This window comes from Lytechinus variegatus, chromosome 1 (assembly GCF_018143015.1).
Source record: "Lytechinus variegatus isolate NC3 chromosome 1, Lvar_3.0, whole genome shotgun sequence".
In the NCBI taxonomy this organism is placed as follows: domain Eukaryota; kingdom Metazoa; phylum Echinodermata; class Echinoidea; order Temnopleuroida; family Toxopneustidae; genus Lytechinus; species Lytechinus variegatus.
In genome coordinates, this window is record NC_054740.1 from 5,482,144 (window position 1) to 5,509,467 (window position 27,324).

The 27,324-nt window shown below is 35.0% G+C and overlaps 2 protein-coding genes across 4 annotated transcripts in view; both read left to right on the forward strand.

Moving 5' to 3' along the window:
* LOC121413044 (exocyst complex component 1-like) overlaps window positions 1-3,975 on the forward strand; it is a 36,644-nt gene extending 32,669 nt beyond the window's left edge. For all 3 annotated transcript variants that reach the window (XM_041605833.1, XM_041605893.1, XM_041605947.1), the window contains 2 exons: window positions 2,801-2,872; window positions 3,731-3,975. In XM_041605833.1, the coding sequence (XP_041461767.1) occupies window positions 2,801-2,872; window positions 3,731-3,883 (225 nt within the window). In that variant the 3' untranslated portion in view covers window positions 3,884-3,975. The remainder of the gene's footprint in view (window positions 1-2,800; window positions 2,873-3,730) is intronic.
* A 5,390-nt stretch (window positions 3,976-9,365) lies between these two features.
* Window positions 9,366-27,324, forward strand: part of LOC121413249 (tryptophan 2,3-dioxygenase-like) — a 29,312-nt gene continuing 11,353 nt past the window's right edge. The window contains exons 1-7 of the mRNA XM_041606041.1: window positions 9,366-9,466; window positions 12,859-13,111; window positions 14,530-14,690; window positions 19,838-19,971; window positions 20,822-20,959; window positions 22,001-22,111; window positions 24,977-25,084. Coding sequence (XP_041461975.1) covers window positions 13,080-13,111; window positions 14,530-14,690; window positions 19,838-19,971; window positions 20,822-20,959; window positions 22,001-22,111; window positions 24,977-25,084 — 684 coding nt within the window. The 5' untranslated portion in view covers window positions 9,366-9,466; window positions 12,859-13,079. The remainder of the gene's footprint in view (window positions 9,467-12,858; window positions 13,112-14,529; window positions 14,691-19,837; window positions 19,972-20,821; window positions 20,960-22,000; window positions 22,112-24,976; window positions 25,085-27,324) is intronic.

Below are 27,324 nucleotides of genomic sequence, written 5' to 3' on the forward strand. Positions count from 1 at the left end.
TGACATTGAAAATACCAATTTTCCCACTTTGATGCGTGCTCACTCATCCATGAATAAACATATCGATTTCATTTTTGCACAGAATTCTGCCCTTAGGTTGATAAACATTACTGCCAAATGACATTGCTAAAGACAGCCTTGAAAAAAGTTCCACCATATTGAATGAAGGGTTACTTATTCTTAAACATATAATGGGCTATTCCACGGTTACTCACGTTACATTTGGAGACACCTTGACTCATACTTGGAGCTGTAACTCCATTATTATTGATAGGAACTAAACATCTCTGTATCACAACAAAGTACACAGTCTGACTATCCTTTGTATAAAAACAAAACTTGGGAAATTCTATTATGCTCCTGGCAAATCTTTGGAATGTGTCGGTTACTCACGTTACAGATTTGTCCCAACCTGTGGAATTGCCCATATGCACCCATAATGTACACAAGTCTATGAGAGAAGAAGTAAACATTTTCACAAAAATGAAATGAGGGTTTGTTTCATGGACGGTTTCGCTACTTCTGCCAACAGTTATTTCATGAAACTTCGCACATGGCTTCAGAGTAACACTATCCAAAAGGCGCGCACACCAAAGTAACCATTTAACACGGCACAGAGTGGGGCCAAGGCTTTGAACTTTCTTCTCATTTGCATAATTTTCGAATATTATGTGCTCACTGATGCATTAAACATCGGGATTTTCATAAAAATCAAATCAAATGAACTATGCAAGGAGGTTTTCAACAGATATCCACAGTTACGAATTGCATTTTTTCCAATAACGTAAAAAAGAGAACAGCACATTCCACATGTTCATTCAAGCGTGAGTGATTAATTAAACGCCTTTGAATCATTGAAGCATGTTAAATGGTCGTGAACATAACGAAAAAGTTGAGAAAAGATCATTTTCAGTTACCAAAATGAAACAATACTTGCCTATGATATTTGAAAATCGTATTTTTTTGTTTTTATTAAATGTTCATTGAACCGTGAAACGATGAATATTGTTGAAGATACTCTTCCCAAAAATAACTGTCATCATATTCTTTCATTCTTACTGATATAAATGTGTAAAAAATCCAATTATTGCAAATTTGGACTTGTGTTTATTCAACCGTGAAATTTAGCCGAAAAAGTTGTATCGTACTTTAGAAAGTACCTTTTACAAGCCTTCTGACTATTTTTCATGATAAGAATGTGGAATTAGTTCCAGTAAAATGGAATCAAAGTCATGATTTTTGGCTTGTGACTTTTGAAAAGTGACATTTTTGCCTTCTGACGGTGCTCACTGAAGCATGACGCAAAATAAGTCCACAACATTTACTCAGAGGGTAGCTTATAAAATTACCTACACGCTCATGTAAAAATATACTAAAAACTCGCATTGGTTGGGAAATTATTGATGTTTGTTTAAGGGGGGGACTTACTTTTTTTGTTGTGTATAGTTTTGCTGGCCTAAATGTATGTCTTTTATGCTTGTTATGATCTTAGAAGAGTCCCCAACAAATTTCATTGAAAAAACAATGGAAAACAAAGGGTCCAAAAAACAAAGAAATACATAAGAAATTGCAAAAAACAATATAATACATAGGAAATTGATCTGATATCACAATTTTTTTCATGTACATTTGCTAGGAACATCACAAAGAGTGTCTATGCCAAAAATTAGAACATTTGGAGCTTTATTTATGGAGTTAGAGGGAAAAGTACGATTTCGCATACTAATTATGCATAAATTAGCATAATTACATAATAACAATTTGCATGAAATAAATTACTACACAATTTTGTAGATTATATCCCAGACAACCTGCATGGCAATTTTTGGCGCGATCGCGCGGTTGACGGAAGAGATCCCAAGGGGGGGCCTGCGAGGCCCCCCCCCGGCCATATGAACTCCCAAAATACCCCGGCCTAGATAGGGTTAAAGATGAGTGTGAACATGAGCATGAACATGAATGTAAAATATCAACTTAAAGAAGACAGACTTACATAATTGTGTATTATATGACACCTAGATAGATCCTTGTGATTTGATTGGTTGTTTGATATCGTTCATTCACCCAATTTTGCAATGACGTCATCAACCGTGCAATTTTGGATCCATACGATTTTGTCCATTGCACTCGAGCACCGAGACTGCAACTGCAGGCACCAGCAGTGCACACGTAATGACGTAGCAATCAACAGACCGAACTTGCACTGCATGAGCATGTTTTGCATCGAAATTCATGAATTTCATATTAAAAAAAAAAATCATTTTTTAGGTGTTATATTAACCAAATAATGAATGTTTATGAGTGCAATGGACAGAATACTTCATGAGGTGAAAGATGAAATAATGATCCATTCAACGAGGTGTAGCCGAGTTGAATGGATCATTTCATCTTTCACCTCATGAAGTATTCTGTCCATTGCACTCATAAACGTTCATTATTTGTATATTGTGTAATAAACAGAAAGACAGTCTAAGATGTCCATATTGATAGAGAAATCAAACCCTGTGTTGTCATTCTTGCTTTGAGTTAACGTTGTTTAGATACAAGATTTATGATAATAATATGCAACATTTATATAGCACTTACTGCAATGTTTTTAGTTGCTGCATACTAACACCCTGGCTTATATACAGGTAACTTTGCTTGAGTTAAATCTATGAGGACCAAAGAAATCTATTCAGGTTGAGAGAAATTCAATTCAGAAGAGGTATATAACACATTTTGCATCAGAATAATTGCTTCACCTTGGGTGAATATTCAATATTTGTTTCAATAATTTTGAATTGTATCTGAATTTCAGGTGAAGAAGAATCTTGAGAGTTTGATCAAGAAAGTTGAGAAGACTCTTTGTGAAGAAGAGAATCTTGTCCAGGTTGGTATTCAAGGAGATGTATGTTTTATCAATGTTTGTCATCTGAAAGGACTTGTTGGATGATTTATCTAAGAAAGTCTGTTTTATCTGTCTTTGCTCCTCAGCCAGTGAAAATTAAGGATAGTTATAAGATATAACAATTTGATGACAAATGTTCAAGATTTGACAACTTATCTTAGTTACGGTTGACTACGAAGCACATGTTTCTGAGTGTTACTATGGTAACTGTGTGATAATGACAACTTGTTAATGCAGAAAACTTTCATGAAAAGGTCCTCTGGGCTGTGACTAACCAGTGTGCATGTATTGTTTTGGCAATAAGATACCAGCAGGTATGTATGTTTAGTAAAAACCGACTGCTCTCTTGTAAACATTTGGGTCTGTCCTAGTTTATAACAAAATTCTCCTAGTTAAACAGCAATACTTCTCTTAAAACTTCCCTCTGTTAATAACTCCTCTGAGGACATTATTTGCTTCATCCAATGTCAGTACTTTGTTTTAATTCTCTGGCTTCTAACATTTACAAAGGATAAATTCATATTTTTGCTTTGTCCTTAACTTAACATATTCCAATGTGGTATTCAGATTAAGCATTGCATGGCACATATTGTGATCATGAGATATAGCCAGAATAGACATACCTATCATTCACTCTGAGTAAATCAATAATGGATCCATTGTTATACCATGAATCCTACTAGAACTAGTGGGATCTATGGTTACATCAAAAGTCTGGATTCTCTTATTCAAGTACGATTAAACCAAGGATCGGCAGATTCCCATAGGCAATGGTTTCAATGAGACTGTCATTACCATCTATTTCATTACTGTGATATGTCCTTCCTTTGTTTTTTATAGGTTGTATGGCGAATGATGCAGGAGGATTTCCTCCGTCAGTACAAACACATAGAGACGATGATTGGCCGCTGCTACCCAGGATCTAAGATCTCACTGGAATTCACCATTCAAGATGTCCTGCAGTTCTTTACTGACATTGCCCAATCTCACTAGACTTCCGTGTGTCCAAGGGTTTATTTTCATTTGGTCCAATGCCAATTCATCCCATTGCCAACTCGTCTACTATCATTTGGTCTACCATCAGTTCATCTAGTCTAATATCCACATGGTCTAATTGTCATTTCATCCACTCACCATTTTGTCTACTAACCAGTTGGTCCTATAGCCATTTAGTCCATATACCATTTGGTCTAATTAGACTAGGTGTTAATTGTGCAAAATCAATGGAAATAGAATAATTATTAGACCAACCAACTGGTTACGAGACGAAATGGTCATAGATGAAGTGGCGATTAGATGAAGTTATGATTGGACCAAATGGTTGTTAGACGAAATGTTGATGGACGGAATTTCATTAGACTAAATGAAGGTAGACCATGTGGTGAGTGGACGAGTTGGCAGTGGACGAATTGGCAATTTCCCTGTCAAGGCTCTGTAACATGAAGCTTAGTGATCTATTGTAGGGTTGATTTCTATGATCGATTGCATTGAATGTTGTGTATGATCAATCTTAAATTTAGCCCTGCAATCAATTGCTAAGCTTTATGTTATGGGTCCCAGGAGATAAAGCTACCATCCATTTCCTGCAAGGCAAATTTCCAGTGAATACATTGTACAGACCTGCCAACCAGCACGTTTTTGCCGTATTTAGTACGTTTTTGCAACCAAAATATGGCATTCCTTTTTTTTTCTTTAAAACATACCTTTTTTAAAAAAAAATTCTTCTTTTTTTTACAAAATCGTAATTTATTTATTGAGAAAAATCATCTCTTTCTGTCTCTATTTCATAAAATTTACACAAATATGGTTATTAAATCAATGTAATTTCAGGTAACTTTTTTTCAATCATTTTGTTTAAAACCAGGGTGAGATATACACATGTTTCAATGTTTTGTTTTTTTTTCGTCTGCAAGAGTACTGCACATTTTAGCTTGCATGCAGCTTTAGCGCCGCGATGAGCTAGTGCGCCACGCATTTTATTATGAAATACAGTTTTTTTATCACAGAATATAATTTTTCATTCCCAGAGGTTGGCAGGTCTGGTTGTAGGACACCCGGTAGGTGTTCCATAAAGCTGTTCGTAAATTAAGAGCGACTTTAAGAACGACTGGTGATCCTTTCTTACGCGCTTAACCATCGCCAATGAATATGACATTTACCACAAGAAAGGATCACCATTCGTTCTTAAAGTCGCTCTTAACTTACGAACAGCTTTATGAAACGGCCCCCTGGTGAAGGTCCCATTGGAAGGAATCTCAGATGAACCGATGGTTAAACACAAAAGGAACTTTTCTGAATCTAACCCTTCATTTATTGAAAGTGAAAACAAATAAAGAAGTGCTGGTGAGAGATAGGGTAAAATACTATGAATTGTCAAATGTCTCGTTTTGTTTCCACTCAAGACACACATTTTTACGACTTATTTTATGAAGAAATATATTAACATGTCTGAGCTTTTGCTCTACAGTGTATTGTCACAACATTAACTATTGTTTCTTGTTCAAGAAATTCATCAGTCTTCTCATTAGTATGAGAGAAATTAATTCACCAGATTAACCAGAGTTCATATTTGTGAACCAATGTGTCATGCTGATAGATACTGAATGATATCATTTAAAAGCCTAAAATACCCTATCCCATCTAGGTTTATTCCATAAATAACTTTCTACAGTGATGAGTAGGCTCCTTGACATTTGCTCCTGCCAAACCTCATCAGAAAATCAGTACCTTAAGCCAAACATAAACAAAATCTTAATCCTCACATCATTCTGAACCAAAAGCCCACAACCCCAACCCTATCCTTTTATCTTCAAAGAAATTAGAGGGGAAGCCATTGTTGCAGGAGCAAATGTTACGTTAGTGACATGTGTATTCGCTTTTTGGGTCAGCACACATAAAACATGAGTAAAAGATTTAAGAACGAAATCTATCATTTTGGCTACACTTCAATAATACACAGATATTGAACCGTGTTTAATAAAACTCAAATAGGGGGGGCCCATTAATCTGAGAATTCAATGGAGTCTGTTTTTATTTACATTAATCTATATTTATATTCATGAATAGATATGAAGTGTCATTTTCTTACAGCTCACATAAAGAATGATGTTGATTTTCAAAATAGAGCTCCTTTGATTTTCAAGGCAGATTGCTTCTGAAAAGAAATCCCTTTACCCACATTGATATTTTTTGTATTATTTTGCAAAGATGGCAGATTATTTTTATTTGATAGCAAGGCTTACATATCTCATTCCTGAAGATTCTATTTTCTAATTGAATTGTTGGAGCAAGGGTTGATTACTGATATCTTGCCATTGTCATTACCTTTGCTAAATTACATTTATGTTCTTTCTTTTTTTATGTTTGTGGAATGGACTTCCCTAATTTCTTTGCTAGTGTGGCCATCTATTTACCTTTTATGCTTGACTGGAAACATGCCTCTTTTCTAGATTGTGTACAACTATATGAAGTCATTTTGTCTTTTCTGGTTCAAAAAAACAAACAGACATTTTTAGTGGATTTATTGTTTTTTTTATTTTATATGATACCAAGATACCAAGTAATACTGATTTTCAGTAACTAGTACTGAAAAATGAGAAGAATACTGATGGTTTCATGCAAAATACTGATTGCCAGGGTTTCGTTTTTATGTGTTGTTCCTATAGTATTTCTGATGATCTCACCAAAATACTAATTTTTAACTAATACTAAAATTATCTTGTTCAGGTTGGCAGCTCTAGGTCCTACATTGAACAAAATTCTCACCTTACTGAAATACATTTTAAGGATGATATTGGTAAGATATAAGATGGTCTTATGAACTATGCCCTATGGCTATGACAGTCTGGTTCATCCTTATTAGAATAGGTTTTGATAAAGAGGTCAAAGGTCACAGTGTATCCCATATGCATGTTTGCTCAAGTAAGGAGTGCATCCTATCCTGAGCAAAAAAAAGGAAAAAGAATCCATATAAATCGTTAACAAGGACTTAATTTGTATCTCATACTATTGTATACCATTCTACTGTATTATGCTCATTATTCAATGTACATTCTGAAAATTGAGTATTTTAGTTATGCTCTCTGGCCACTTCCATTCCAGTGAATTATTATTATGATGGGAAATGAAGTGACAAAAAAGTGATATTTGATAATCATGTGATGTATATAAAGCATGCCATATAAACAGACTTTATGTTCAGCTGAATTAATGTGATTGATTTAATGCTGGTAGAATGTATGCAAGTATAGTTATAAGAATATATCACTTTTTGTATATGTCTTGTAGATTAAGCTCAAAGTGCAATGATTATTAAAAGATATCAACTTTTAAATCATCATGTATGGGACTGTTCATTTTGTATACCGTTATTGCCGGGCGCACCATACATGATTTGACACAACACATTTGTAAAAGAAATTTTATTTAGCATTAAATGTGAAAGTTCAGGAGGTTTAATTATTTCATTTAAAGTTGGGCATCGTGCTAGCAATATTAAAGATCAGAATTATGCTTTCCTGCAAACTGTGTGGTCAGAGTACAGGCCAAATTTGCTTCAAGTCACATCTGATGATGATATCATTATGATTTGGAATTGAATTTGCTTTATTCCTAATGGGATGCTTAATATAGACCCGGGGGGGGGGGGGGGTGGGGTGCCACTTCCATTGACGAGTGGATACCATGCACGACCACGGGGTCTCGAAAAGCACCCTAAACACGTATTTTCCATATTCTGAAAATGCACTCCTTAGCAAATATTGGCGTGTGAAACCCTACCCTTAACAAGTATTGGAAACAAAACGATACTCTTGGCAAGTAGTCCCTGAAATGAACCCCTAAACAAGTACAGCGATATTTTATTGTTTTATGTCACGGGTCCGTCGGTCGTCGGTTTTACCTTTACACATCATTTGGTTTGGTACGGCACCACACCTTGCGCAAATCAGACTCTAAACACTTAATGTTTGGGGCAAAAAGGACATCCTTTATAAAACATTTTGATTTTGTTTTATCCCCGCAAATTTGACCCTAAACACATAGCTTTCCTAGTGAAATAGATAACACTTTTTACATTATTTTTGTGTTATTGACACTCTTATCACGTTACGTATGTAACGTGCCCTATCTTGAAAAAGACATCCTTTTTACGTGTTTTTTTGGTCGCGCATGGTATCCTCTCATCAATGTAAGTGCCCCCCCCCCCCTGCATATAGACTGGAATTTCTATTTCAGTAGTCTTAACCAAGCTTTGATCATTAAGATTTTATTGGCTGAATTTCTTTGAAAATCAGATCGTAAAGGATCATGTAGTGTATGCCAGGCGTTAACATGCTTTCTTTCAATGTTTGATTATTTGATGATCGAGGGAATACAGAATATGTTGTTGGGAATTTCCCTGCGAACAGTTGGAAAGCTATCCCTCTTGTGATCCAACATTATGTAATATTTTATTGATGATGTAAAAAATAGTGGTTATGGTTGTGATGCATAGAAATGATGATGATGTTGGAGGTGATGATGATGGTACTGCCTGGAGGTGTTGATGGTGATGGTGGTGATTATGATGATGTGATGATATGGTGGTGATGATTAATTATGGTAATGGATTATGATTGTGGTGATGATTAGATGGTGATATGATAGTGATGATGACAACGATGATGAATATGTGGGTGATATGTTTAATTGGTAATGGTAGTGATGATATTGATGACGATGGTGGTAATGATAGGGATGATGGCAGTGACTGTGATGATGGTAGTGCTAATGATGTCAATTAATGTTAGACAGATGAAGATGTTGATTATTAGTATGATATGGTGAGAGTGGTGGTGATGGAGATTATGATGATCTTCTGATAATGATCGAGTGATTATAATGCTGTTCCATTAGAAATGAAGTGTTCTAAATGAGAATAGTAGAAACATTACTGATGTAATAATGACGACTGACCATATATGTGATAAATGTATATGATCCGGATGATGTGATTGCACGTAAGGTAAATTAATTTTTGAAGTGCTTCGATCTCTAAAATATACCTCTAACGCAACTGTAGAAAGAGTATTGTGGGCATCATTGGATATAGACAGACTAATAATGGGGCACTGGATATCTCGGGAAAGAGTTTTGGAAAACTGGGCCATATCGTCATCTAAAATCGAATGCACTCCTGCAGAGCTTTGTTAAGATTGGTATTTTCCAAGGGATGCCAGTGCAGTTATAAATTATATTTTGCAATTATTCTTCACACGACGTGAGCGTGATACCCCCTATGATGCTAAACAGTAAACACATGTTGAACATGATCTGCCACACCCAGGACACACCCCCCAGAACACCCATTCACGTCACTGTATTTCGTTCATGCTATACATGCGCAGATATCTAATCGGGTTTACATGCACTGCATGCACGGTATATATACGGCGAATGTTTACATTCTCGACTCATACACTCTCGTACTCCCGCGCAATGACCCAAGCACCCAAGCCTATATATACTATAGCCGGCCCGCATTCGCATTCGAACGTTTTGACTTCGAAGTAGGCCTAATAATTGCAGAGTAAAGAGGTAAGTAACAAAGGAAAAAAAGAGGAGACCATGATGCCACCTTTAAAGCATGGTAATGGTAATTGAATGGCTTAATTTGCCTGACGGTGGTAGTGGTGAGAATTAAATGTAATCAATTTTATTTAATACGGAACCGGTTGACCACTCGCGCGTGGTCAGCTGATGGTACCGGTACATACCGTACCGATTATAGTGTGTGCGAATTTTGATGCGTGTTTTTTAAATAATCGGCATCACGGTTTTGTGAGTTTTATATTTAAAATGCACATGGGCTAAATACCCTATCCAGCTCTGATGATAGCAGCAACAGTGTTTTTAATTGACTAAAATTAGAATCGTTTAGAACACAAATCTATAATAGATCTAGATAAATATGTTATAATTGTCCGCAATTCCATAAAAGAAAAAAAAACTCGCCTCAGGCTCAAGCATCAAGGTCTGACAAGGAAAATGAGCAATGATAGACCAAAAGCTTCGGTCTCTTTTTTGTTGGTTGTTCAGCTAAACTCCGTTGGCTTCAGTCACTCACCAAATACAGAAAACGAAGTTCTAGCGCGATCTGTACAGGGAACTCAATGGCCATATGTTTATGTACTTAACTCTTAAGATCGGATAAAACGGGGAAGTGAGTTTGCGCGACAGACGCGCGCCGCGTTAATTTTCAAAATTTTTATTCTTTAAAGACAAAAATTGAAGAGCCCCGACGGGGATTTTGCATTGCAAGTCCCCTAATGGTGGCTGCACGATAGCGAGCCGTCTGTGTACAAGGAGAATTTTTTTTATAAAATGTTAAAAGACTCCTCGAAACAGACGGCTGCTAGCTAGCTCAGCTGTCTAGAGCAATGAGCATGATGAGGCAGAAATGGGATTTAAGTCTAGTAAGTCTAACTAAAGTAAAAAATGAGAGTCTTTAAGAATATTTTTCAATTTAGATCTAATCATTTAATTTTTTAGAGGGTAGTGATGTAGGCCTTACGTTAGATCTTGGTCTAAGTCACTCAAGCCAGGGTTCATGCCGCCGTGCACAGAAAAATCAAGCCATAGAAGTCATGTGTTGTGGACACCATGCAGAAGAAATAGGGGTCGCAGCAAGCGCGACTAAATCAACTGCCAAACGTGGTTCATGGTGCAAGGTTAATATACTGCTAACCTTGCAACACACGAGAGTGGGTCTAAATTAGACCTCTGACTGAGTAACTTCGTAGTATGAAAGGGGAGCCCCATGTCTGTGCACCTAAAAGTCCACCCCTGAAAAATGTGGATTTGAACAAATAGAGGAAAATAAAATTAGCATAGTGCTGAAAATTTAATCAAAATTATTGGATGTATAAAAGAAAGTTATGACATTTTATTTGTTTCGCCTATTCTACACAAAACGGTGATAATAATGCACAACTCAGACTCAGTGACATGCAAATGAGACAGATGATGATCTCCCTCACTCTCTACTTCTTTTGTTTTTTATTGTTTGAATCATACAACATTTCACTTTTTACAGATTTGACAATTTAATGACCAACTTGACTGAACCATATCCTTACTCTAATTTGGCTAATCTTGTGTGTCCTTTCATTTGTCTGAAAGCGCTTTTCTTTGTGGTTTTCCACTCAATCGTGCTGGAATTTTTCTAAACATGGCTAAATTGTTCGCAGATTGTCTTGAGGGGGGTTGTTTGTGGTATTTTGGTCGCATTATTTAAAGTTTTTTTTTACAATTCATAACTTTTTTGCATTCCTTTTATAGCTTCGAAGTTCCAAGTCCCTTTTAATACCTCTCTCGGGTCAGCGAAATACAAAGCATGCATGCATGCAGTGTATACAGCCACATGCATGCAGCCACACACGTGTCATGCGTGTGGTTACAACATGTATATCCAATACTACTTGGCCCTGCTGAGGATACCGCTATACGCGTCACTTGCACTTATACTCTATGCAGCCGCAGTAATCGCAAGCGCGTAACTCAAGCGATGCATTTCTTGCGATGGTACATGTTCCTTTCAGGGCCGCTGATTGGTTTTCAAAGTGGGGGAGGGGGGCTGACCATGCAAAAAATCACAATCCTATGGTTATTTTTACGTTTTTGTACACGGTTTTGGAAAAAAAGGCGGGTGGGCTGAAGCCCCTAGCCCCCCTCATTTGCATGCCGAGCAGGATGTGCATATATAACTGTTTTGTGAAATAACTGACTGGGCTATTTAAGAATATGTATTGAGGACTGGAGGGCCATGATGGCCCTCCCCCTTCTGAACTCAGATTTGTAAAGCAATATAATTCCTTGTAAACAACAACCTAGTATAAAAAAATTATTTTTTATTTATTATGAATAAAATATGCAAATATATTTAACACCCTATTTCACTTCGAATTTTTTTTTTTTTTTTGCAGATGTCATCTTTGTAATCTAATTTAAATGTTTCAACAGAATAATTGTGAAAGCCATTTTTTTTTCTAATATAAATGTATTTCTTTGTTCTTAGAATTTGTTATGTATTTATTTTTTTTCATAATCTTTTGTTTTTCTGGGTTTTTTTCAATGGAAATTATTACAGACCATTTAACAACTAAATTAAACCATATTTAGTTAAGCAGACCAATTAGAACGAAAAATAATCACTCTTATGAATTTCATCTCTCATAGACTAAAATTGAGCCATTTTTGGCATGACATTGTCTCGTAAAAAGTCATTTGGCGTCACAATGCTATACCCTTATGTTGTGAATTTGGTCTCAAAACTTGCGCGAGACTTGCGCGAGAAAAAAGTCATAAAATTTTGCGGTGCAGTCTTTTTGCATGGAAATATCGCGCGAAGCGTCGAGGGGAGGCCATCATCCCCCCAGTCCTTTTAGGGTTAACTCGAGTGAAGGGTTTGCACAGCAGACTATACGACTCCTATGGAAGACTTCCGTCTATCAAGCAGGACTAAAAAAAATCAGAAAATGTTTTTAAAAAACTCCTTTGAAACAGCCGATTTTTCAGTCTACTGAACACCCTGCCTGAGTTTCAGGTCACATGACCAGGTCAAAGGTCATTTAGGTTCAATGAACTTTACATGTTGGGGGTATTTGTTGAATTGCCACCATTACTTTGAAAGTTAATGGATCTCCATGAAACTTGGTAAGTTGGTAATCAAATATCACTAAACATCCTATGAGAGTTTCAGGTCACATGACCAAGGTGAAATGTCATATAAGTTCAATAAAGATAGAATTTTAATATCATTTGTTTGGGGGTTTTTTGTGTGAGAATAATTCATTCAACAGTTGTTTGAAAGTCAGCACAGGTGTTGTATTGAATCACATGATGCAGGTGAAACTGCCAGAGGCATTCCACTTGGTTTGGAAAAGACTTAAATATTCCATGTACATTTTTCTCTCTCTCTCTCTCTACAGCATAATATAAATCACTACCAGCATATCATTGTATGCATAATAGCAGTAAAAATCACTGAAGTTGATTATAGAGGCATCCTTATCAGACTTAAAGTCAACACTTGAACATCTGTAGATCAAATCTTGCTGCCAGTGCCCAGTATTTCACATCATCCAGTGACGTTTGGATTCCACCAGGTCCTCTCATCACGTAAAACCGAGTCTGTATATTCTAAAGCAGAATGTCTTGCCCATTTGGAGGCGGTGGTGACAGGTAAGGATAGAAATCTTCAAATGCTTCCCCCCCCCCTGGAAAAAAATCTGATGTTAAAGATACTCTTCTAGTACTTTTTAAGATGCTGAATTCAAATAATAAATGAGATTTTTTCCTACTTTGCCTCCCTACCTCATATGAATTCTGTTGTGGGGGGAATTGAGGGGTTGATGTGGCCTTGCTGCTATCTACATATATGCGGTCGATTGACACCTACCGGTACTTTATGTGTTGACTAGATACTAACACTATCCTTTGTTAGAGAACTCCTTTTCAGAGTCGGTTTTAGTTCCCCTGCCTCTCCTTTCTTGTGGCTTGCTTTTTGTATCTTCTACTCATTGAAATTAAGATATTTTTACATAAAATTTACTTCATAAAATTTACTTTCTTACTAACTTCTTGTTATTTTGATTGATATCCAAGACACCTTGGATATTGCCCTTGCAATAATGCATGGCTCACACTTTTAGAAACCTTTACCTCCTTTCCCACAATCCTGACACCTTGAAGATTGTTCCCTGAATCATTTTCATTTTAGTTTGTCCCCTAATTTTAACTAAGCTTATCTTAGTCTTTACTGTCTATTCATTTATAATTCAACATGAATTATCATGACCTGACTAGTTACAGTTACTCACAGGGCTTTAATATGAAATTAGACAAGATTAGATTGGAAGGGTTAAAGCTTTGACCTTGATTGCCCTGTTGCTTAGCTTTGATGCCCCCCTCAATGGTCTTGGAGATTTATTTTGTCCTTTTTTATGTTCCCATGAAATTTAAGGCCTGTTCTCCACAGACTAAATCTTGTTATTTAGTAGACTTTTCAGTGTTTTAAAATCCCTTGCTATTCTGAATCATTGCAAGAATATATATGAATGTGTATGCCCTAAAACAGCCATGATGTGAGAAATATGAAATGAAAATGTGCTTAAAAAATTATTTTGATCAGGTGCCTGATCAAAATGAAATATCTCCACATATTTTATTCAAATATTTATATAAAGCTTCTTTCTAAAAGCTTGGAATGGGCTTAAAATTTCAGGATGCAATATTTTTGTTTAGTTTTCTGATATTCAACCACTGAATTTGTGAGATTAATTTTTAAAAAAATCATTTCTGAAGAAAAATGACAAAAAAACTTACCAAGGGAAGCCAAAAATACACTAATAATTCAGTTCATATTTTCATAAAGAATCAGATGTTAGAATTTTTTTGTTATTGCTTTTACACTAATAGATTATCCTCATTTCTGAAGCTTTACACAGGCTTTAAGAATAACCTTTATTAATAAGGGATGGTTTATACATTTCTCAAAGTACACATCACTATGTTTCTTTGCTGTATATGTAGTATGTATTGAAACTTAATAAAGGTATGTTGAATTAGAATTTAAATGGATCTCTTCAATTGTATAACAGGGTACCGCATGGTGATACAGAGAAAAGTGATGATAAGAAGCTCACATATGGTAGCTATCTTCAGCTAGACAAGCTTCTTGATTGTGTTGGTCTTCAAAGCGGTGCAAACCCTACAGGTATGCCGGTGCATGATGAGCATCTCTTCATCATTACACATCAGGGTAAGTTTATAATTCAGTTTTACTATTTAGAACCAAGGACACAAGAAAATATGATGTCAATTTTTTATGATATCTACTGTAAAATTTTAGTTAAATGAATTTAATTTTACTACATGTAGGGCTTTGTCTACTCTTCATTAATAAACATTCAGTTGAGAGAGAGAGAGAAATAATCAATGACCTCACTTGCATGTATAAAAGGAGAGCTGTGCACGTTCAATTCTACATACATGTATTTAACCCTTTTTGTTACATGTAGGTCATATTGTAAACTGATGATGTTTATTATATTCTATTATATTCTGACTTTTTAATACAATTTTTGGAGGAATACATTGTACATGTACGTGCCCTTCTAAAATGACCCTGCCATAATGGCAGTTCAATACGAAATGAATTCATAAAGAAAAAGAAAGGGGAAAATGAATGATAATCGCATCAATAACCTTTTCATTTCTGGTGTTAAAGAAAACCTACCTATAATATTTTCGGTCAGTCTGTATAGCTGATCCTATTTTTTAAAACCAACTATAAACAAAATTTTGATTCATGCCCTGTTTAATTCTCTCGACATATATTGTGGAGTTTAAGCAATATTGTGTAGAAATATGCCCTGTGGCTGTAAACAGTTCAAAAGACCTTGCCCTTCAAAATTGAGGGTCAATTCAAGTTTCAGTTATACAGTTGAGTGAACTGCTCTTTGTCCATTGTTTAACAAAGAATACCTTATTTCACTCCTTTCTGATTTAAAAGAAAATTCAGTTCCATTCAATCAAATCCCATTTATAGGCTAGTTGTAATTCATTTGGTAAATTGCCAATTCGTCTACTGCCATCCCGTCCACTCACCACATGGTCTACATTCATTTCGTCTAATGCCATTTCGTCCATCAACATTTCGTCTACCACCCATTTCGTCCAATCACCATTTCGTCTAATAGCCATTTAGTCTAATAGCCAGTTAGTCTATAGCCAATTCGTCTACAACCATTTCGTCTACCAACCATTTCGTCTAAATCCATTTGGTCTAATGCCAAATCGTCCATTAACCAGTTCGTCCACCGTTCATTTGGTCCAATAGCCATGTCGGCTAATTTCAGTTGGTCCAATATCCACATCGTCTACTTATCAACTCGTCCAATTGCCATTTCGTCTAATAGTCATTTCGTCCATCAACCATTAGGTCCAATAATCAGTTCGTCTACCAACCAAATCGTCTACTAACCATTTCGTCCAATTCCCAAATCGTCCAATAGCCATTTAGTCTAATAGCCATTCGGTCCAATAGCCATTTCGTCTAATACAAATAATTTGCGTTATCCGAGGAGGGGAGCGAAATGACTTTAATACCTTGAAATTATTGATGATATTAGTTTGAAAAAAACTCTAAAAACTATGATGATAACTACTATCGCAAGGGTCGATTCAGTGGGTACAGCAATTCAGGCACCCCCACCCCCCCCCCTAAAACGCACACACACACATATAAAAGGGGGAACTAAGATGGGGAAAATGGAAAAGGGTCCTTTTAATTTAATTTGTCGCTCAATTTTTATTTAAAAAAGGCAAGGAGAATATTGTATTCCGATATCAAAATACGATAAACATATGAAAGACAATATAGCCTTTTAAAGAAATATTATTGATCAATATACCCCCCATCCCCCCCAAAAAGAGCTCTTCCCGATCTGTCCTTTCTTCTTTCCCTGTACTATCCTCTCCCTTTTTGTTCGTTTCCCGTCGCTAGAAGCCCGCCTGCGCCTAAAATAAATGTAGGCCTAGTAGTATTGACAATAACGATGAGTATAATGTTTGTGATATACTCATGCTGTAGCAATTAATGGATATAATAATAAGAATGATAATCATCATAATGATACTAATAAATAATAATAATAATAATAAAATTCACAATAATACTACTAATAATAATAATTATGATGATCATATTACTAATATTAACAAAAATGATAATAATAAGGATAATCATAATATAAATAATATACATAATTAAAATAATTATTACTACGTAGGCGCGGATCCAGGAGTTAACAGAAAGGGGGGGGTATTGAAATCACTAGAGTAGATTTTTGGTCGCGAGTATATAGGCCTGCCGGGTATAATTATAACACATCCCTTTTGCGGATCTAGCTTTTGCTAATGGGGGCAGGGGGGGGGGGCTGTTGCTCGAAAAATGTTCATTCATTTATATATTCCCCTGTCTGCGGATCGAAGAGGGTTTTTTCCGTGTTTTTTTTTTGCTTGCGCGAGCTGATCTTTTTTTTTTATAAACATTTTATTTCATGTAGGCCCACTATTATTTTACACATAAAATCTTAAGTCTTGACACTGTTTGAAATCCTGAACATTTCTCTAGATTAATAACTAATGCGAGGATTGCAAGCGCGCAGCGCGAGCTGAGAATTTTCCATATACTGACATGAAACAGGGGCGTTTTAAGGACTGCGTTTAGGAATTCTTGAAGATACATATTTTACTTTTGTAAATGCAACATCACAGTGCGAGCTGAAATTTTCCTATATTCAGACCTCAAAACGGGGCACTTTAATCACTTTTTGTAAATTTGTACATAATACACATCTAAATAAACAATGCGAGCGCGGGTCGAAATTTGTGATATTCTGACATGAAAAATTTTAAGGACTGTTTGTAAGCATTCATAAAGTGGATACATAGGCATTTCGAGGAGGGCAAAGCGTCCGCCCCTCCTTGTTGACGGCCCCAAAAAAGAGAAAAGGGTGGGGGAGAAAAAAAGAGAAAAAGGGAAGGAGGGAAAAGAAAACGGGGAATGAGACGAGAAAAAGCTGAAGGAAGGAATTAGACATTGACAATCCACGTCACTATATATCCAGTTTAGAAATGAATATACAAACATGTGCACGGCGAGTTAAAAAAAATTGATATTTCAGGACACTTTGAACACTCCCTGTAATACAGGATACATAATTATCTTAAAATGAACAATTACTGCAATTATTGCCGAAAATGTTGGTTAATTGACATAAAGAAGTAACAGATTAAGGATTGTTTGAAGGAATTCAAGAAGAGATGGATGTATCATAAATAAAAATGTGAGCGCGCAGCAAGAGCTGAAGCTGTTTCCCTATTTTCAAACTCAAAAATGGGAGATTTTAATCATTTTTCTTTTGTTATTATGTACAGGATACATATCTCAATAAATTATTAATGCGAGCGCGAAGCATGAGATGTTTCCCTTTCCTTTTTTCCTTTTCTTTCTCCCTCTTCCCTCTTCTTTTTTTTTCCTTCTCTCTTTCTTCCCCATTTTTTCTCTTTCTCTTCTTCTTTCCCTCTTTTTTTTCTCTCCCTTTTCTTTTCCTCTCTTTCCTTCCCCTTTTTGGCGCCCCCTTTCGCCATCGCCAGTATACCATTCCGTTTTTCCTCGCCCGTATCGTGTATGTATAACTTTGATAAGACACACATTGCTTCCCCCTTTGGGTGGAAAACACTTCCTTAATGCAAAGTAATCAATGACGAACAACACTAGTCAACATAAGTGATAAAATAAATCAAGAAGTTGAAGAGAATTGGTAATTAATTAGGCCCACAATCGCGAATAGAGTCGACTCGGGTCGTAGAGGGCGCTAGTGCAGCATAGTAGACCAGTATGCGTATTAGACGAAATGAATATTAGACGAAATGGTGATTAGCCAAAATGGCAATTGGACATATTGGCTATTAGACCAAATGGCAATTAGACCAAATGATTGTTAGCCGAAATGAGTTTAGACCAAGTGATAGTAGACCAAATGCAGTTAGACCAAATGGAACATGGACGAAATGAAAGTAGACCAAGTGGTTATTAGACCATTTGCCTTTAGACCATTTGGCTATTAGACCAAATGGGAATAGACGTAATGATAGTGGACAAAGTGGCTATTGGACCAATAGGCAAAAAAATACCATTAGACCAAATGGCTATTAGACCAAATGATAATAGACGAAATGGCTATTAGACGAAATGGCTATTAGACGAAATGGTGATTGGACGAAATGGTAATTGGACCATGTGGATAGTGGACCAACTGATGGTAGACGAAATGATATTAGACCATGTGGGTAGTGGACAAAATGGCAGTGGACGAAATGGCAATAAACCATTCATTTTATGATCAGAGAGGCAATTTTGCTCTCTATGTAAGCAGGCCAATTTATTTTTTTAATATGAGAAATTCTGTTAAGTTTCAAAAAGTTACAAATAACCATTTGATGTGCCAGCTTCAAACTTGTATGAATATGGGTGTGACAATAGTCTTATTAATTTTTTTAGGATCAGAGTGTCAAAGTTCCAAGATTCAAAGGTCTGGCTCTGATCTGGTAGATTCTATCTGCATGCCATTTCATGAGGAGAAAAATTCGAATTAAGAGTATTCATGTACATTGTAGTATTAAGCATGGCAATTGTAATGAATCAGAAAACTACATGTATAGTTAAATGTTAATTTTGACCCAGAAGAAATTGATTTGAAGAAAAAGAGAAAAATCAAAGAAGCGTAACACTTACATTGTAAAATTTCATAAAAATTGGAAAGAAAGTTATGACATTTTAAAAAAGTTTCATTTTGACAAAACAGTTATAAGCACAATTCAGTGATATGCACTGTCATTCACTTGCTACTCCTTTTGTTTTTTATTGCATGAATTGTTTGAATTTTTACAGATATGACAATAAGGACCCTCTTCTTTCAACCACGAAATGTTTAAACAATGATGATTTCACATGTTCAGGGAGGAATAAAACTTTTTTTTTCACGTGACAACGAGAAAAAAATTTGAATATTTCATATTCCATGTAATGAAATACAAAAAAAATAGTGAGTGGATGATGTCACCAGTCTCCTCATTTGCATACTCACCAGGATGTGAATATAACCGTTATGAGAAATTAAGCAAAACTTTAGAATTCTAATAATAACTTTCTTATTTTACATGTATGTCTGATTTGATTAAACTTTCAGTGTTGTGCTTGTCTTGATTTTTCTTTTTTACTCAAGCTGACTTTTTGTTGGGGTGGATTTGTCCTTACAATATTGCTTAGCTCTGTCAACCTGTATATAATTAATAAAGGCTTTTAACAGTTTTATATTTTATTTTTGCTTTGATGTCCAGCTTACGAACTATGGTTCAAACAGATATTGTTTGAGATTGATTCCATCATAGATATACTCGGTCAGGTGCCTGTGGACGAGAAGAATCAGCTCGTCATGATGAACAGGATGGAACGTATTGTACAGATACTCAAGGTCAGTCAAACAAAAGCCAGATCAGTGGGGATCTTTCACTACTTGTATATCAGGCAATTTTTTATTTATTTATTTATTTTACTTATTTATTTATTCATTTATTTATTTATTTATTTATCTATTTATTTATTTATTGATTTATTCATTTATTTATTTATTTATTTATTTTGGTGGGGTGGGGGCTACTTTTCGCATGCCCACTTCCTAAACCTGCTACATTTGAAAAGCTTCAACATTGCAGTGAATGAGGATTCCCTGGGCTTATTATTTTTTTTCTAGGGCTCTTTTTAGCATTTTAGGGGATGAAATCATCCCCAAGTCCTCATGTAATGTTTTTTCCTGCTATTTACAATATACTTAAAAAGAAAAATGATTATTTTTCTTAAAGATTATGAATAAATCACTATTAAATGGAACCTGATTACTGAGAAATATAATGCATTGAATTTATATACATGTAAATGTGCTTACATGTACATGTAGAGGTGTTGTGGATCATTGGATAAGTCTGTGGACTTGAACCACAAGGTCAAGGGTTCAAATTTCACCTTGATACTGGTGTCCTTTGGCAAGTGTTTATCTGCAGTTGCTAATCTCTTCCCAGATTTATTGAATTGGATGATAACTGTGCTAAAGCCACTCAGGTATATTGCTTTAGAGATTGCAGCACTTAGAAAATTGTACATAATAAAGTGTTTTCATTTCCAAAATGCAAGTACATCGTACACATTTTGTAATTGTTGTTTGTCAGGGGATTTTAGCAGTGAAAAATACATTGTTTCTAATGTCTAAGAATGGATATTGTTTTGTTGATGTAATTTATTGTCATTGTTGTTGTCTTTCTAAACAGCTCCTCGTTGATCAGATCTATGTCCTTGAGACGATGACTCCACTCTCATTCTCTGAGTTCAGAGATTATCTCTCACCAGCCTCTGGTTTCCAAAGCTTCCAATTCAGATTATTAGAGAACAGACTGGGAATAAAACCTGTAAGTAAGGATTAGTGAAAAAAATATATCTATATTTGTGTTCATTTTTAAGGGAAGTAAAGATTGTTTGAAAAGTGAAAACAATTATGAAGTTTCAATATCATATTAAAGTGTAAAGAAAAAAGTCTATGGCATAGGATTGTTCTTCATATATAAGATGCTATATTCAAGGGCAAGCTGAAGACATACCCTATAATGGTGCTTTTTGACAGATAATCATTTTAGTATTCATTGTTAATATAAAGTACATGTATGAACCTGTATGCTCTGAAGCACCTTATTAGCATCTAAATTAATTTGGAAATTGTGGTATGTAAATTATATGTATTATGCTTATAATTCAAAGTTACACTGAAACAGTTGAAATGTGTAACATGTCAAACTTTGTGTGTTGTCCCATACATGCCTATTTATGTGTAGTCCATTTGTCCTACAGCAAAGAAAAGTGAGTGATTTCATGTTGAATACTAAAAATTATCAGTCCATTAGTTTTCCAAGATTTTCTTCAATTCAATCTTGCAAACCAGGCTCATTGCATTAAAATGATTACCCATCCAAAGGTTAGTCACATATTCAAGAGTCAATAAAAATCAAGGATTTATGGAAGTACGTGTAAGCATTGGATGGCAATGTTACCTCAATAGTAATTTAATGCAAAAGGACCCAGAATTTATCCAGTTATGTTTAAAGTCACAGGAAAATGAAAGTTTCGTTTGCAAAGTTGATCTCAATTTTCAATGATTGTGTATAAATGTTGCTCAAAATGTAGGACTTTGTGTTTGATGTGTGTCACAACCCTTTCTGAAGTTTCTTGCCAGCAAGCAAAGTTTGAAAGGGGATATATATATACCAAACTAATGATTGGTTAGTAGGTTGCAAATTTTGTGATTCATACTGATTTCATTTCTTTCCATTCAATGCTTTTGAATTGATAGAATTTTGCACTCACGCCTTGTAAGTGAATGACTAGCTCTTCTTTCAAAATACCATACATTGGTTTAACAACAAAGGCTGACATTGATTTTTTTTGTTTTATTACAGACCATGAGAGTGAGTTATCAGCGTCGGAATTATGCCAGTGTTTACAGTGAGGAGTTACAAGCTACCTTGAAGAAATCGGAAGAAGACCCTACTTTATTGCATGTTGTAGAGGTGAGTTTTATCTGTTTATTCCTGCTGTGTTGTGTACTGTTGTGTAAATGACGTAAATTACAATTTACATTGCTTTAATTTTAGTGGTACTTGGTGAATCTGGTGGTTTTATCAGAGATTTATTCTCAAGTAATTGAATTGCTTTCTTTCTGTCTGCATGTCTTGTTGCCTTTCCTTTGTGTGATGTTAATTTCAGTTCAGGAGAATCTAAAAAACAACAGTGTGCTATAAATTTCTTGACGTGTAGGAAGTCATAATATTAAGACAAAAGCAATAAAGTTATATAAAGCAAACAGCGGGTAAATAACGTTTCTTTGGTTAAAGGCATTCATGAAAAGCAATCATATCAACCAATGAACATACACCTTTGCAGTGTTTTAGGTGTATGAATCATTATGGAATCACAATTAGGGAAAAGCTGAGGTCAATCACCATTTGTATGTCAAATTTGACTCTCACTGTTAAAATTTGCAATTGTTTTATATCAAGAGTGAAATGTTGTGTGATCTTGCGCATGCCTTTTTTTCTTTCAATGCAGTCATTAAGTCCCAGAACAAGCTTCATTTTGCTAATTGAATTGGATGTATTTCTAAATGAAATAAAACATGTTTAATACATTGATAAAACAACTGAAATTAAACTTACTGAACTTTACGATAGGTCATTAATTTTGTTCAATTATAGGATCAAATTATATGACAGGTCAGTACCCTTTAGGTGATAATTTGCAGTTTCCCTACTTTATTTGTTTGTTTTTTCTTATCATTTTTGAGGAGATATACTAGATTATTATAATCATTGACAAGTTCAAGGACCACAGATGAGATCCCTGATGTTTGTTTTTAGAGATAATAACTTCAAAGGGGATTGGTAATTGGCATGAAGCTAAAAATTGCAGTCATATTCACACTTGCCCAATCAGAAAAAATGTATGAATGAATCTGAACTTTGTAATAACTTCTTCAGGGCTCTAATATCTAATAGTTTTTTGCTCATTCACAGCAATAGTCTCCTATTGTTCTTGTAGTTGATGCACTTTTAAATGAAATAGTCCATATTTCTATTTATTGAGGAGAATATACATTGTCATTTTATCACCTTCTTAAGTGACTGATAATTCACATGTTTTGCCTTTTCACTGTTACCTGTAACTTTTGCCTGTGAATGTTATCTAATTTTTGAAAGATGTAATTACTTGTGATGAATGATACATATTTTGGTATCCAATTATCGGCAACTATAAAAAAAATATATTAAAAAAAAATTGAAATGAAAAAAATTCAGTGAGATAAATGCATACGCCCCCAATGAATTTTGTCAAACATGTAAAGTTCAGAGCCACTTTTTCAGCCATAATTGAAGACTATAAAAAGGTGTGAATATTTGGGGAAGGTTTGGTACAGATGGCATTTCATGACACTTTCCCTTGGAACCATGTGAGTTGAGTTAGGATGATTATGATAGTATCTGTGCTTTATAGCATATTTCAAGCTGAATTTCTCATCTGAAACTCATTAAACCCTAATAGTTTAGAAGAAAATGACAGAGGCAATATATATCATGGAAAGAGTGTCATTTTTCAGCCCTATCATATCTGCCTATTACAGCATACGGTCTCTCAGGGATATCACAAGTTGTTTGTTTTCATGCTGGCAATATACCTGACCATTCTGTAATTATTGGGATATGATCAGAAAAAAACTTATACTATTCCTGATGCACACGTGTGAATATGTTACAAGCTACTGTCAAGATCTTGTTTGCTGATACCCTTCACATTGAACTGATAACTAAGCATGCCATACATGTCACAATATACATGAACAATATAGAGAGGTCATAAGGTTAATATTACCTGTACTGTGTATGTAATCATCTGAAGTGATTGAGATAAGGCGTAGTATGGAAGTTGAGTGGTGGTTGCTTTGATACTTGTCAGCAGGAATAGGTGTGTCATCATAAGATACATTTAAAAATAATTTTCAACACTGGTGCTATATATTTGGGCATAGTTTGTTCAGGAATGGCTACAATATAAAGGAAATAAAAACATTGCGAATAACTTAAAAAATGATGCAAAATTATTTAAGCTTCTTACTGATAACTTGTTTTAGACATATCTCAAAGTTTCTGAGAAAGAATGAATTACATATGTCTTGTGCTAGATTTATAGTTTAAGCCAAGGGCTCCATTTCATTAATGTTATGGTTAAGTGTTTGAATTTCGATCCTGACATACTGCACCAATATCCTTTGAGAAGTCTTTGTTATTCTGTACTTGCTACACTTGAGTGACTTAACCAAGGTGAAGAAAGTGGAAACCTTGTAGCACAAATTTACAGCCCATGTACAGCCAAAAAAGCAAAGAATGCCATTTTCATTTACATGTATATATTTTCATCACGTAACCCTAGGCCTTGGGAAGGGGCTGGGGAAATTACATGGGCTCGGGACGATATCGCCCCTGCCATTCTCAAAAGAGCCCTGGAAACTAAAAAAAGTGCCCTAACAAATTTGCTTGGGGAGGGGTATTTATCAGCTTCAGTGAAATTTCTACATGTTGTTTTCAGCAGTCAGTGAAGTAGGCACACTGCATCAATGACTTTGATAACTGAAATGATATTTGTTTGATAAATACATGTATCTCATATTCTCGACTTAAAAAGTATAGGTGATGCTCTCAACTTAATTTACATGTAGATTCAGATTTAGATTTATTTTATAACTACTTGGGTGTCATATTGTAAACATATTTCTGAGTACCGGTAATGTTGTAGATTTAATTTTGATAATTATGTAATGTTCTAGATGTAATTATTATTGATGTATTGTATGTGATGTTTTAAACTTTTCTTGGTGTATACAGAGTTGGCTGGAGAGATGTCCTGGTTTGGAGCCAGAAGGGTTTAACTTCTGGGAGAAATATAATTACCAAGTTCAAGCATTCCTCAATGATTATCTCATTAGAGCAGAGGTAAATTACATTTATTTGAAATGTTTCTTTTCATTCCATAAAAAAAAGTCAATTCTGAAAATTTGAAAAAATACCTAAAAACATTTCTGTTTAATTCTTGGTAATTTCCTTAAAAATTTCGTAAAACATGCCTTGAGAAGTCTCTACAGAGTGGATTTGGCGTGATTTAAGTCCAATATATTTTTATTGTACCAAAAAAAAATTTCCCCATAGACTGTAGCCTGCACAATCATGGGCATAGTGCTCAAAAGCTTTATGGGTTAATTAGCTAATATGTGTGGATATGTGATACTGTTGTAGTTAAAGGTCAAGTCCACCCCAGAAAAATGTTGGATTTGAATCAATAGAGAAAAATCAGACAAGCACAATGCTGAAAATTCCATCAAAATCGGATGTAAAATAAGAAAGTTATGACATTTCAAAGTTTCGCTTATTTTCAACAAAATAGTTATATGAATGAGCCAGTTACATCCAAATGAGAGAGTCGATGATGTCACTCACTCACTATTTCTTTTGTTTTTTATTGTTTGAATTATACAATATTTCAATTTTTACGAATTTGACGATTAGGACCTCCTTGCCTGAAGCACAAAATTTTAAAATAATGGAATTCCATGTGTTCAGGGAGGAATGAAACTTCATTCCACATGACAATGACGAGAAAATAAAATATTTCATATTTCATATAATAAAATACAAAAGAAATAGTGAGTGAGTGATGTCATCAACTCTCTCATTTGGATGTAACTGGCTCGTTCATATAACTATTTTGTTGAAAATAAGCAAAACTTTAAAATGCCATAACTTTCTTATTTTACATCCGATTTTGATGAAATTTTCAGTGTTATGCTTGTTGAATTTTTCTCTTTTTATTCAAATCAAGTTTTTGTTGGGGTGGACTTGTCCTTTAGTATCTCTTTCCTTTTCAATATAATCTAAGCATGCATTGCATGTCAGATCAAAAGTTTGAATGATGTTGGTGAAGATTGATTAAACTTTGTATGATCATTTTAATGTTGGGTCACAAACCCAAAACAGAAATGTCATTCCAAGTCAATGATCTTCATCATGTATGTACCAGTGTTGTAGTCAAGGCTCAAACCTCCAAGGCCAAGGCTTTAATACCCAAGGCCAAGGCTTCAATAACCAAGGCTGAGGCCAAGGCATGGAAACCCAAGGCCAAGGCCAAGGCCTGAAAACCTCAAGGCCAAGGCCAAGGCATTTCAATTGTACAATATATGGGAAAAAAATTAGACAACAATGCTTAGGCGGCATACATGACACACAGGACCAAATGTATAAAATGTGTGAGCGAGCAAAATTTTTTACCCTTGTACATTTAAAATGAAAATAATTTCATGATAGATCATGTAGATTTAGACATAAAAATAATAATTTTTATTACCAAGGTGATCTGATCCTGGCATGCCCATTCTCAACATATGTCTTTCTCCTCTACCTGGTACAGGGGAGGCAGAATGTATTTTTTTTGTGGGGGGAGGTCAAAGCCAAAAATGCACTTACAATATAAGTCAAAATGAGAATTTTGGTGCAGTTCAGCAAAGCTTTTTTAAGTGATTTCTAATTGATAAGACAGATATTTTGATTTAGGCTTTAATTTCCCGCTATAGAGAGCATATATAGCGAGCAAGTGGTTTTGAAAAAAAAATTGAAGTTGTAAAACTCGATTTTGGGTCAATTATGGTGCTAATCACTGTTAGGGCATCCTTGCGAGATGTTGTAATAAGATGTAATAAGAAATGAAATTTAAATATTTCGAGCTGTTTTTGTTATCATGAAAAAGGTGTGCATCTTACTAAACAAATTAACGCGAGCACAAAACACAAGCTGAAATTTTTACTAACCAGAAAAGGAAGCTGTTCTGGACTGCATTTAGTACTCATAAATAGGATACATAACTCACCAATCAAATAATGCGAACGCAAAGCGCGAGCTCAAAAATTTTTAATATTCTGACCTAAAAACTAGACATTCTAAGCATTTTTTTGTGTTGAATGCGAACCTTACTTAATAATTTATGCAAGCACAATCCAAAAGTTGTTGATTTTGAAACCTAAAATTTTGCTCTGTATGCCATGCTTGGCCCCTCAAAATTTTTGGCTCATCATGCCACTGATGCCATAGCCCATCTGGAAATGACAAAATTGAAGTTTGTGTTCAAGTTTACCGAATCTTTTCAGAATATCATTAAGACTTAAAACATTCTTGTTGGTCAAAGA